Genomic DNA, 13,658 nt, shown 5'->3' on the forward strand with positions numbered 1-13,658 from the left:
CAGAGAGTTAGAATCTCAGGAAATCGCAGCAGCCCTGTCCTCCAGGGCTGCGGAGTCAGCATCAACCAGATGGCACTGAGTCAGAACTTTGTGCATAATATTTTCATTTTAGGGTCTGCCGGCCAATGTCTCAACCCACAACTGTGTCTCTTCCACCATCACTGGATTGAAAAGGACCTGGCCTGGCAGGCCCACATGGAGCTCTAAGTTCTTTACTCACTAAGATTTCTGCTAGAAGTCCCCTCTTTCTATAACACACAGATCAGATTTATTTCCACACGAAGTAAGTTTCCTCCTTTGTTTATATGAAATAGCTCAAGAGTGTCCAATTATTTTCAAGGCTGCAAGCTGGGCCAGCGCTGGGATCCGTGAACTCCCTTGGCCGATGTGTTGGCAGCATGCACTTGCTTTAGCCGATGTGTTGGCAGCATGCACTTACTTGCTTACCTTGACAAACGCTCTTGTAATCGGCGCAGCAATCTTTCCTCTGCAAACAGTCATCGGAGCAGGAGCAAAGGCTAGACTCCAGCCTGGCCTCCCCACAACGGAATGTATTACAGGTCCATATCCGGGCTGTAAAAGTGCACCGTTCCAATTTGAGCATGTAATTAATGTTGAGTATTCAACACAGAAAGCAGAAACATTACGCATTTCCCCTCTATTGCTGTCCTACTGTCAAAGTTCGGTTTATCTGCATCAGAGACAGCATGCAATGAGGAGGAAGCCACCGCTTTTCCTCACGGGCAGAGAGGAGTGCACCTTTGTTAACTGCGCCTCTGGTCCGTCACAGAGATGCGTCTGAGTTTGGAGAAAGGGAACACCATTCTATGCACACACAGCTGGGAAAATAAGCGCCCCGAACAGGGAAGGATCCCTGACTCTGACTAATGGTTGGCATCCAGGAGACAGTGACGTCAAAGTCACAGGTGCACAACCAGGTCTGCAAGCATCTATAACCGAAGTCAGTGATCAGCCCTCCCCACACCTCGAGGATACTGCTCTATCTTAGCAGATCAGTTTAAATAAATCTTACTGTTCAAAATAAAGTAAATGAAAGCCAGCAAGAGGCCACTTCCTTATTCTACCTGCTAGGAAACAGTGACAAAAATGTATCCAACCCCAGTGCTTAGGCAATATGTTCCATAGGTCACCGCTGTGTGTTGCAATGGTGGATATGATTTCATCTCCAGCATGACTCGTTAGCCAGGTGCGGAGAAGATAGCCCGAGGATTAAGGCAAGGGAATGCAGGCCTTGACCCATCAGGTCATATAGCAGGCAGACGCACAATGGCAGTCGCGCTGCTCTTCGAACCTCCATCCTCTCTTCTGCTTTCCTCAACAAACTAAGCACTACAAACCACCCCTTTGCCAGGGAAAAGAGGGCCCTGGCATCAGGATCACGGAGAATAGCCAACCTCAGACGTGAGCCTTTCACACCCTGAGGTCTGAGAAGCCCTGAAAATGAAACTAATCGAGATGTTGGGTGGTCTGCCAAGGCAAAACTCCGTGGAAATACATGTGGTTTATCACATTCCACGTGCTGAAAGAAATTACATCCCTCAACCTGAACGAAATGAAGGACAACTCTGTGTTGAGCACTGTCAAAAAGCAATAATCGACCGTGTCTCCAGGACATTCAGGTGAGGGTAAGCATCTGCCCGCCCCAGGGTAGCACAACCAGAACGCAAATGGACGGAGTCTCAGAATTCATACTTGATTCCACACAGGTGTTTTCAAAGTCCCAACAGCAGTCGCCTCGGCCTTTACATCCCCCATCACACCGGCAGCCCTCCAGCCCTCTGAACGATGAATCAAAACATTTCTTCCTGCAGCTGCCTGTCGGGGGAAGAGAATCAAGACATAAACACTCAGAAGTTATCCAGGGTCTCACACCTGATGGTAAGCTCACTCTGGAATACTCAACACAGATTTCGGCAGACAAGTAGGTGGTTGCTTTGGTAATGTGCCATCTCTCAGTACAACGTGATCAGCTACACGACACTGCCATGTGCAGGAATACAAGGGGGTGGGATGGTGGGACCTAAACAAGCAAGACAGAGTGAAGAACATCCGCGGGCCATGGCAAGAGACATCAGGATTTTTTAACGCAGTAAAATTATGAAAGGCAAGTTTGGAGAAGAGCAGACAGGTCCTGGTGGCGCAGGGGTAGTCTGGAGAGCAGAAAGGAGTCTGAGTCTTGCTACTAAGAAGCTTAAAGCTTACCCTTCGGTGCTGGGAAATGAGTATGTGTTTCAGAAGTCCATTCCGGAAAGGTAGGTGGAAGTTGCCTAAAGGAGATGGCAATTCTTGGACTAGACAGGAGATTTCAACCCAAATCACAAATGGCAAAATCCCAAAGGAAGGTAGGAACAGTAGGCAAAAGGACAATATAAAGACAGCTAAAAGCCATTAAACTGTACATAGTAAGATGATCATTTCACACGAAGAGTGAAGTACATGACTGAGCTCAGGATGACTTTCAAAATGTAGGGCAGGAGCCTGAAACAAAGTTCAGTTGTACTGCGTAGTCAAAGAGTAAGGAGTCTGAGTGTTGGAGCTCAGGACAAAGGTAATGATCTGAGCATGAGCAGCAGATGGGAATAATAAGCAATAGGAATACTGTAGATCTTAGTTGTTCAAGGAGTGTGCACTCAGTTGATACTTGCACATGATTTCTCTGTATACTATATGATTGCTAAAATTATAAAAATCTTTATGAAACAAAAAAATCAAATGTGAAGCTGTTGTATCCCTTCATGTCCTCCATCTAGATCTGTACACTTTCAAAGGCATGGTTCTGTCTCTCCAAAACTTCCCCGAGGGAATCTGCAATCTTTGGTTTGGACAACATTAAATGGCAATGTGAGCATCTTTGAGGACTTCAAATTGTGTCTTTTTTAAAAATGCTGTCTAAGTTTGTTTGTTTGTTTGTTTTGGGGGGAGCGATATTGTTAAAAATGAGCTCCTATCTTTCAGAAATACTTACTGAAATATTTATGGAAATAAAAAGATATCATTTATTTCAAAGTAGTAGAGTGAGGGGAAGGTAGTGAGTAAGGGTTTAGAGAAAATAAGACTGACCCTGAACTAGTAATGAAATAGTTGAGTGATAAATGCATGGTGTTTATTACTTTTGTCTTTTTCTTCTGCATATATTTAATTTTTCTTCATTATTTTTCTAAATGCTCATATCCTTTGATCCTAGTCACATCACATCAGGTATATACCCTAAAGAAATATACCAGAATACAATTGATGTGTGATTGTTATAAGAGCTGTAAAAGCCCCCAATAAAATGATTTATGAAAATAAACTACACACACACACAAAAAAAAATAAATAAATAAATAAATAAATAGATAAAAATAAACTACACAAATAAATAAACCACTAAAGACAATAAGTCACATGGTATCCCCTTTTCTGTTTGAAAGACTGCCTGTTGGTCTATATAAAAGTTCTAGATGAGCACAATTAAGTGTCTGGATTCCCATTCTTTTAAATGCTATCAGTTGTTTGCTATGACACACACGACTGGAAACCTTTACATAGTCCATTAAACATAAGCGAACATCAAAAAAAGGAAAAAAACAAAAATATACTAGAATCTATGCACAGAAATGTTCTCCACAGTATTATCTATAATTATAAACATACTTTTTTCAATTTAAATCATCTCAATGTACATTAAGAGGTGGGTTTTATCAGATTACATATATAAACATTAATACCATAAGTATTTCTACATGATAGAAGTTGATATAAAATGCTCAATTTTAGTGACAGAAATGCTTATGCCATTATTTTAAAAAAACACAATTCATAAAATAGTAAAAAGTTACTGGGAGGGTGGGTTGGAAAGGGAGAACCAATTACAAGGATCTACATGTGACCTCCTCCCTGGGGGATGGACAACAGAAAAGTCAATTAAGGGAGGTGTTGGAAAGGGCAAGATATGATAAATAATAATTTATAAATTATCAAGGGTTCATGAGGGAGGGGTGAGCGGGGAGGGAGGGGAAAAATAAGGAGCTGATGCCAGGGGCTTAAGTGGAGAGCAAATGTTTTGAGAATGATGAGGGCAATGAATATACAAATGTGCTTTACACAATTGAGGTATGTGTGGATTGTGATAATAGTTGTATGAGCCCCTAATAAAATGATTTTAAAAATAAATGAAATATTCTATGGGAATTCAAAAGAAATTTTCAAATTGCCATTTGGTTTACAAGAAGAGGTTCTGTTTATTCTACGGCTAAATAAACCGGTGAGATTCAGAGAAAAAAATAGTAAAAAGTTCTCCCATTAAATGTGAGTGATTAATAACTTATTTATTTCCTCAATTGCCCCAAATCCCATAAAAGAGCTATAGAAAGAATTTAGGAAAAATCAGTATTTTTAAAAGACACTTGAAATCAAAGGGTAGAAGATGGAAGCAGAAGAAAAATGCTTGAAATAACTAAATGGCAGAACACAGAAAGCAAAACTATATGCTTCAGGGGAGACAAAAGTGCCCTTTCCCCAGGCCCAAGAGAAAGCAGAGTTAAGGCCCAGATCTTCCTATAAGAAGTCAGATGGCACAAGACCAAACACTGGGGGACTGATGGAAAATTTGAACATGGAATAGTAAGTACCTACGGACCATTACCTTTTCCCTGATAGAACTCCCTGCCATTGAGTTCATTCTGACTCATGGAGACCCTTTACGGGATTCCAAGGCTTTAAAAGTTTACAGGAGAAGAAACCCACATATTTCTTTTCAGAATTGCTGGTGGCTTTCAACTGGGGACCTTAGGGTCCGACAGTTACCGAATGGTGCCTTAATCCCACAATCAAACTCAAACTCCCTGCCGTCCCATAAGAGGAGGCTCCTACTTTGGTGCCACTGTCCGTCCTGAGTGGGGCTGCTGATGGTGCGGCCGTCAGTGCAAACCCATCAGCCACGCCCCAGAGAAGGACAAGGCTGTCAGCTCTGGTGAAGATTTCGTTTCTGGCCCTCCGGAGAAGTCCTACTCTGGTGTAGCGGGTCACAGTGAGTCATCATTGATGCTATGGCAGGGGCTTTCATCCCTGAGAGAAAGGCAACATAACGTAAAACAGCTATAAAGAGAATTAAATAGCTTAAGCAAACAAGAAAGGAGAAACATCCAAAAATGAAGCACTTAAGGTTGAGATTTTAGAAAATCGAGATGATAGTTCATCTACAAAACAATAAAGAAATATTTAACTAAAAAAACAACATTCTGAGTGCTCTTGGAAATAAAATGAGATCAATGATATTAGTAGAGGGATGTGCCATGTGGAATTATGATCCTAAGAAGATTCCACAGCCAGGTCCTGGGGGTGGTGAAGTCATCATTTTCACAACAAATGGATCTTTTGAGATGTAAAAAGGCTTCTGATTTGTGTGACAATGAAATTAATCCTGTTAACAAAGAGTGGACTTGGAAAAGGACCCCCAAGACCCAGATAAGTACCCTTAAGTCAGACCAGTATCTCGATTTTTATGCCAGTTGGACCCTGAGCAGAAACCAGCCACAGTGTGCCAGATCTCTCGTTTGCCAAAATTGTAAACTAATCCGTGTTATTTGAAGTTGCTACATGTGTGCAGGCCCAATGCACAGCCCGGTCTGCCACCAGGGCTCCTGAGGTCAACGAGCTAGGCTGATAATCAAGCTAACCACCACGGAGTCCGTTCTGACTGGTCGTGACCCTGGAGCGGAGAGTAATGAATAGAGTCCAGGAACGGGGTGGAGGAGTGTAGAGCTGGTGGAGGGAGAGAACAGGTATGCTGAGGATCTTGGCAAAAGAGGGACTGAAGGTTCAGGTCCTTCTTGGGAAAGGAAATGAGTGACACCATAGTTAGGCTGCGGGAGTGAGATTAAAGGGAAAGCATGACAAACGAAAATTCTGGGAGGCCAGTTCCCAGGTGTACTGAAGTAGGAAGAGAGGGCAAGTTAGGATAACAGGAAGTTTGTTTAGAAAGGCAGGGATAGGGCTAACCACAGACCTGATCCGTGAGTGTGGGAAAAGGAGACTAGAAAGGCTGAGAGAACTACATAAAGCATAGAAGAGGACTTGGCAAGGAGCTCACTTTTAAGTGGTTAAGGCCGAGAAAAAGGAAGAAATGAGGAAATAGTCTAAGAATTGGTAAAGGTTGTACCTTGTGTCTCTGGCTTCCTGAGTCCAAGGCCCAGGCCTAATCCAAGTGATACAATCACCAACAAAGCCAGAAGAACCTGTTACAAAACAAGGAAAGGTGTCCTTCTCAACTTTAAAAAATAATATGCACAGAAATGCAAATGATCACCTTCCATTCATGATCCTAAACATACTAGTTATTCAGGATACAGGATCCAACAATGATAGTCATATGTTATTTCTTTTAATGCCTGAAAATAAGAAAAGTTTCTAAAACATATTTCAGAGAACAATCATTGTGGATTTTCAAATTAAAATGCTTTAGTCCCAGTGAGCTTAACTCCAAATTGAGGTGGAGTAAGAATTAAATCCCTGGGACCATTTACCGTTGCCTAGTCTTTCTTAACTGGGCACCTGTTTGCAGATCATTTCTCAGAGAGCATTCACTACATCATTCATGGGAGTAGTTTGCTCTCACTTTGTCGGAGGATAATCAGAATATTTAAAATGTGGGAATATAGTGCACAAATAAGTAACTGACAAATAATCTACATTGATCTATATTACAAATAATTCAGAGTAACTAGGGAACTAATTGGCCAAAGATTGCTTGTTTCATTTATTATCACCACTGCTGACGAAGCTGATAGCTATAGTGGACTTTATGCTATGACTAGAATTCAACTATGATATAATTAAAGAGAATTCTTCTAACTGCCCTCTTTCCCCACCCAGTAAGTGCAATAGGAAGCGTGTTGGATGATAGGGTTGGAGTAATGTGTATCACCATTAGGAATACAAATGGAACACACATGCAATCAGTTACATGGGGAAACCTTTTACAATGCTATTTCTAAAGTTTAGTAAAGAACTTAAACGATTGATGAAATTTTCATCCTGAAAATTAATTGGAAAACGAATGCATCTAATTTTTGCAATAGAAATTTACCTTTTGATTGCTGTGATAGATTTTTGTGCTAGAAAAGTATTGCTTGTTAAAAGATATTAAAATGCAGTAAAATACTAAAGATCCAAGTCTCAAAAGAAGTCTAAAAGTTGGCTCAAGACTTAGCGACTTTTCAGGTTGTATTTCTTCAATGGAGAAGAGAGAGAGAGAAATGTGAATAGAAACAGCTGTTAAATAAAAACGAATAGCAGTTAGCTGAAGATAAACAGCTTGCTGACGAAGATCTAGGACTACCACCCTCAATATGGCTTTACAATTCAATGTAAAGAAGACCCAAATCCTCACATCTTGATAAGTGAAGAAAAGACGGACGTTGTCAAGGATTTCGTGGTGCTTGAATCCACAGTCAGTGGTCATAGATCAGCGGTCAAAAGACCAAAAGACTCATTGCATTGGGTTAACTGCTGCATACTTCTTTAAAGTGTTGAAAATCGAAGTCACTTGGAGGACTAGGGTAAGCCATATTCAAGCCTTGGTATTTTCAACTCCCTCATATGCATTTGAACGTTGTACATTGAATGGAGAATAATTGCTTGCATTTGAATCATGGTGCTGGTGAAGAACATTGAAAGTACCATGGACAAAAGAACAAACAAATCTGTCTTGGAAGAAATACAGCCAGAGTTCTTCTTAGAGGAAAAGTCCAAGAGAAGGTCTCACACACTGTGGACATGTTGGCAGGAAAGGCAAGTCCCTGGAAAAGGGCATCCTGCTCGGTGAAGTAGAGAGGCAATGAAAAAGACCTTCGCCAAGATGGATGGACACAGTGGCTGCAACAATGGGCTCAAACATAAGAACAATTGTGAGGATGGCGTAGGACCGGGCAGTGCTTTGTTCTGGTGAGCAAAGGGTCAATATGAGTGGGGTTGGGCTAGAAAGAAACCAACAACCATAGAGGTTACCCCTTGTCTTGGTGCTTCGAAGCCACAGGTGAGAGACCAGAATTATTAAAGCACCCAAACTACATTGGAACGTTTTCCTTTTACCAAACTCCGTTCCCTATACATTCACAACTTGGTGTATTTCTATTTACGTCTCACTTTTAGTCCTTTTGTCTTTGAATTTGCTGGGCCCTTTCCTCTTTCAACTACCATCTAGTTATCCCTAGGATGCTTCACAATTTCGTAGTCTTAATTTCTGTGTCTGATTATTTTCATGTGTTCCATACATTGATAGCTTATTCTCTGTATAATTCTGTAATTTCCTAGAGGATAAGAAAGATCCCATTTTTGCTTGTTGATATTAATTTTTTTAAGGATCATTTTATTGGGGGCTCTAACAGCTTTTATAACATTTCATATTATCAATTGTATCAAGCATATTTGTACATACATTATCATCATCATTTTCTAAGCATTTACTTTATATTTGAGCCAACTCCTCTTTTTCCCTCCCTCCCCCACACCCACCCTCATGACCCCTTGATAAATTATGATTATTATTTTTATCTTTTGCACCATCCACTGTCTCCCTTCACTGGCATTTCTGTTGTTCGCATCCCCGGGGGTTGGGGGTGTATGCATCAATCACGGATTGGTTCCCCCTTCCTTCCCTCCTCACTCCACCTTCTGGTATTGCTACTCCCATTTCTGTTCCTGAGGTGTTTATCTGACCTGGATTCCATGTATCGTGAGCTCTTATCTGTACCAGTGTACATGCTCCACTCGAGTCAGAACTGAAAGGCAGGACTGGGATCATGGTAGTGCGGGGCGAGGAAACCTCAAAGAACTAGAGGAGTATTGTGTGTTTCATCGGTGCTATACTGCACCCTGGTTGATTCATCCCTTCCTTGTGACCCTTCTATGAAGGGATGGCCTATTGTCTATAGATGGGTTTGGGGTCTCTGCTCTGACCCCCTTTTTCCTGTTTTGTTTTCAGTCTTCTGATGCCTGTTACCTGATCCCATCAACACTTTCTGATAGCACAGCTGGTGTGCTTCTTCCACGTGGGCTTGATGCTTCGCAGCTAGAGGGCCGCTTGTTGAACTTCAAGCCTTAAGACCCCAGATGCTATATCTGTTGATAGGTACCACCAGCTTTCTTCACCACATTTGCTTATCCACCCATTTTGTCTTTAGCAATCATGTCAGGAGGGTAAACATCATGAAGGCCAGGTTGTTAGAACAAAGTGTTCTTGTGTTAAGGAAGGGGTTGAACAGAGACCCAAAGTCTGTCCACTTCCTCATTGTATTCCTATATGAATATACGTACATAGGCCAATACATCTTTGTAAGAATTAAGGTATTTACACACCTATGTTTATATATCTATCCATAGCTTTGCTTCCTAGATCTTTCCTCGGTTTTCTCTTACCTTCCTCCTGCCCCACCATAATGCTTGCCCTTCTTCTGTCTCTTAGTAATTCCTCTTGGTTAGTTTGCTGTTGCTCCATCCTCCCAGGATCTCTAATTCCTCCTTCTTGTTAATTTTAATTCCCTAGTTGTTCCCCTGTCTATGGCGTTGTTTGGCCACCACCTCCTTCTTCCACTTCCTCCTCCCAAGTCTCTCCAGAAACTGTCGGACTATTGCTTTTTCCTCCAACTTGCTTCCTATACTTATCTTAAATAGGTAGGTAAAACAACAATTATGGAGACAAAACAAAAAACAACAACAACAAAATATTGAATAAAAAGAGAGAAAGTAAACCTAGCAAAATCCCTAAAATAATTCCATGTCTGTCCACTGACCTTTATGACTATCTCCCCACTGGTCCTGGGGTGTTCCAGGAACTGCCCCTCCTAACCTGAAGTGTATTTTTGGGGCTTCCCAGGGACTTTGTGGTTTTGCTTTGTCCCATTGCTGATCTGTTATGTTCCCTTCTTGGTTCGCCCTCGTATTGTCCTCCGTGGCGGTATGCTCTAGCCAGAGGACATATGTCTGGAGCTGTTGTCAGTCCTGCAGTCCTCTCTGTGCCCTAGCAGCTCTGTGCAGAGAAAAGTCCCATTTTTTCCTCCCATAAAATTACGTATTGCTAATATCTAATCCTGACAAGGCTCCAAGATACTCTCTTATGCCACCTGCAAGTAGGGAAGAGTACTCTGAATCCCCCAAATTATTGAGGACCCAAATTTGACTTTAGCTTGGCCAAATAAAGAATGCCAGAAACACAAGTAGAAATCTGTTAAATTTTTAGGTAAAACTTTAGAAATATGAAAGCACTTTTGAAATTATTATGTTAAAATATCGAGCATCTCATACATGTACACCACTGAAAGAATATAAAAATGATAAAGATACAAAGTTTGCTCAAGGAGTTTACATTTTTCTCACCAGATAAGGTAGGATAAATATCATAAATGGCATGATAGCTTAAAAAGCCTTCCTGAGATGCCAGAAGAATAAACGAAGACGACATAGAGGGTTTACTTTGTTACAGGAGTGATCCTCAGTTCTTTGCATGCGTTCCTTCACTGACTCCGTGAAGCAATGCTTATGTGGAGGTGACCTCAAATGATTCGACAGCTGATCTGAGACCGAGAGACTATTACAATGTGCCCTATTAAATGGATGTTACTCTTGAGTTCTTAGCCAGTTATGCCATACAAGAAAAACAAAAGAAAACAAGCAAATAACAACAATGTAAATCTTTTCCAATAAAATTCTTGTGGAATAGAGTACAGGGTCTAATAGCTTCATTTAAAACATAAGCATCTTGACCTTCCAGGTAGGTTTTCCAAAAAACTGCTTGTCCAAAAAATAAAATACATACTAGCCTTTTAGCCACCAGGCTAAAGGTCATTTTATGCCAAGTTTCGAATGCAGACTAACTGGCATGGCCTTCATTCTAGACATCAAGAAATTCTGCTTTTAGTAGTGTCATAGCAACCTTGGGAATGTGACTCGGGAATGGCCAGGTGGCACTTTTGGAGAACTTGAAAGAGGAAAAAATTAATAGCAGGAGACCCAGAGAAACTAGGCTTCTGGAAGATCTGGGCGTGGATGGCAGGTGGGTGTAGCTTTTATACGTTGTCTGAAGGAGCGAGGTCACAGAGCAGAATAGACAGGGATTTCTTTCTAGTGCCGACATGGTCGTTTGTGAAGGGGGAGGAGGGCCATAGGATAGGTACCTTCTGAGAATGAGGAAGCCCATGGAGTGAGGCAGCATGTTAATTTTCTTTTCCAATGATTAGAATTCCCTATTAGAATTTTCCTTACACTAGGATATACTTAAAAAAATAAAGTTACTGCCATCTAGTCAGTGATGATTCATAGTGATCATTAAGGACAGATTAAACCTGCCTGTGAGTTTCTAAGACTGCATCTCTTTAAGGAAATAGGAAGTCCTGTCCTTTTCCCTGAGGGGTGGTGGCGGTGGTTTCCAACTGCTGATCCTGTGGATGGCAGCCCAATGCATCACCACTATGCTACCCGGACGTGAGCTTAGAAAAACCAGTTAACTTCGGGGGAATGCCACATACATTGTGGCATTTGTGTGAGTGCTAAGTAATATACAAAGCACTAGAACAGAGTAAGTAAATGATGGTTATTATAAGCCCAGAGAAGTGAGATCGAAACCATTCTAAAGGAACACAGGTGGCATAGAGTGTAAAGTGTTGGAAGTTCAAACCCACTAGCTACTCCAAAGGAGAAAGATGAGGCTTTCTGCTCAGTGGCAGTAGTTTTTCATATGTATTTATAAGCTACTCTAAGAAACAATGGATCGGGTGCGCTGAAGTTATATCATAAGCCAAAAAGAGAGAAACATCTTAGACCTCTGGACATTTCCTTATATGGAGCACTTACCTGGAGATACTTTGGAACTAAAGAAAAGGAAATTTGTTGGACTTACTTCAGGAGAATAAGCCTACAATCACACACGCAAACAAGAAGATCCCCTTAGAGATTAAGATACGCGGGTACAGAAATAAGAAGACAAGGTTAGGTGGGGTTTGGGGGAGGTGTTAAGGAAAACCCACATTATAATTGACAGAAAGAAACAGAGAAATCACCAGGACAGGTCCACAAGCAGCCATCAAAATCGCAGGGGGACAGAAGGCTTCCCGAAGGAGAAAGTAGCTGGGAAGAAGGATCCAGGGAGAGAGACGTAGAAGGAGGTTTTTGCATGGATCAGCCTGGAAGTCACCGAGCTCCCCAGAGAACAAAGTCGTTGGAAAAGGAGTGAGAAGACGGGAATAAAGAAATAAGCCAGAGATCGAGGCAGAGTATAGATCTGTCACATGGAGAAGGATTACAACAAAAGACAAGGACCTGAGTAGGTAGTTAGAAAATTTTTTTTCCAGTTTATCGATCTGGTTTTAAATTGGGGGCTCTGTGAGTGTGCTTGTGAACAGAGGTTTTGTGTGAAACTGCTTTGTCCCCCAGTCTTGAAATGTTCTTTCCCTTCCCTGTGTAATGCTTTTCTCTTCAGCACTTCCCATGACTAAATATGATTTTTAAATTGTATTTCTTGAGACCATAATAGAGTGGAATTATTTGTCTCAATTTTTTGCCTGCCTTAATGAGGGCAGGAACTTTTTTCTCTTTTCCTTGCTATCCCATTGCCAGAGATTGGTAAACAGATGCACAATAAACTCTGTTGCATGTCTAAATAAATGAATGAGTAAAAAGAGAGGAATGTAGACTTCATCAATGTTATTCTCAGAAAGTGGAAATGATGACCCCCCTCCCTCCCTTTTAAGAAAAGTTATTAGAGAAGAGAAAACAGTACAAGAAAATACAAAAGATATTAAGAGCCAGAGAGAACAACTGGGGTTGCTGTGAGACATGAAAACTCACTGCCAGTGGGGAGATAAATACAAAGGCCAAAGCCAGAGTTGAGCCACTAGTTCCAGGGGAGACACACTTCAAAAGTAGCCCACAGGGACCCTCGTGAGAGTGACTGGGAGCAAGGTGATGTCCTTAAGTAATGTGAGTCATTCTGGAAAAGGCAGTCGTGGGATATCGGTTTAAGAACAGAATGCAATTTGTACGGGCCTAACGTACCATCCAGCAGGAATTTCAGATAGATCTCCACCGGGCTCAGAGTTAGGAGCTTACTTGGAACTTTGGGTCTTTTTTTAAATCACCACTCTTATTTAATATAGTCCTGTAAGGTTTTTTATTGTTTTAAATCATTTTATTAGGGGCTCATACAACTCTTATCACACTCCATCCATCCATCAGCTTTGTCAAGCACATTTGTACATTCAGTGCCCTCATCATTCTCAAAACATTTGCTCTCCACTTAAGCCCCTGGCATCAGGTCCTCTTTTTCCCCTCCCCCTCCCTCATGAGCCCTTGATAATTTATAAATTATTATTTTGTCATATCTTGCCCTGTCCAATGTCTCCCTTCACCCCCTTTTCTGTTGTCCGTCCCCCAGGGAGGAGGTCACATGTAAATTCTTGTAATCGGTTCCCCCTCTCCACCCCAGCCTCCCTCCCCCCTCCCGGTATCGCCATCTGTGGGTCATGTATATGATTCCGAAAGCTTTACAAGAAGGTAAGGCGGCCAAGGGAAAAGGCCTGAGGACTTTGAGGCACACTCCTGCCCAGTGTGCAATAAGAAGGAAGATGAGAGCAGCAGAGGAGGAAGTAACAAAGGAACATTCC

At 41.6% G+C, this 13,658-nt stretch overlaps 1 protein-coding gene across 1 annotated transcript in view; it reads right to left on the reverse strand.

The window, feature by feature from the left end:
• The window catches only part of ENPP3 (ectonucleotide pyrophosphatase/phosphodiesterase 3), a 99,055-nt gene that overhangs the window by 84,572 nt on the left and 825 nt on the right, over positions 1-13,658 (reverse strand). Inside the window, exons 2-4 of the mRNA XM_075554538.1 lie at positions 6,164-6,239; positions 1,714-1,836; positions 448-573 (exon numbers count right to left, since the gene is read on the reverse strand). Coding sequence (XP_075410653.1) covers positions 448-573; positions 1,714-1,836; positions 6,164-6,239 — 325 coding nt within the window. The remainder of the gene's footprint in view (positions 1-447; positions 574-1,713; positions 1,837-6,163; positions 6,240-13,658) is intronic.

This window comes from Tenrec ecaudatus, chromosome 7, assembly GCF_050624435.1.
Source record: "Tenrec ecaudatus isolate mTenEca1 chromosome 7, mTenEca1.hap1, whole genome shotgun sequence".
NCBI classification, from domain to species: Eukaryota; Metazoa; Chordata; class Mammalia; order Afrosoricida; family Tenrecidae; genus Tenrec; species Tenrec ecaudatus.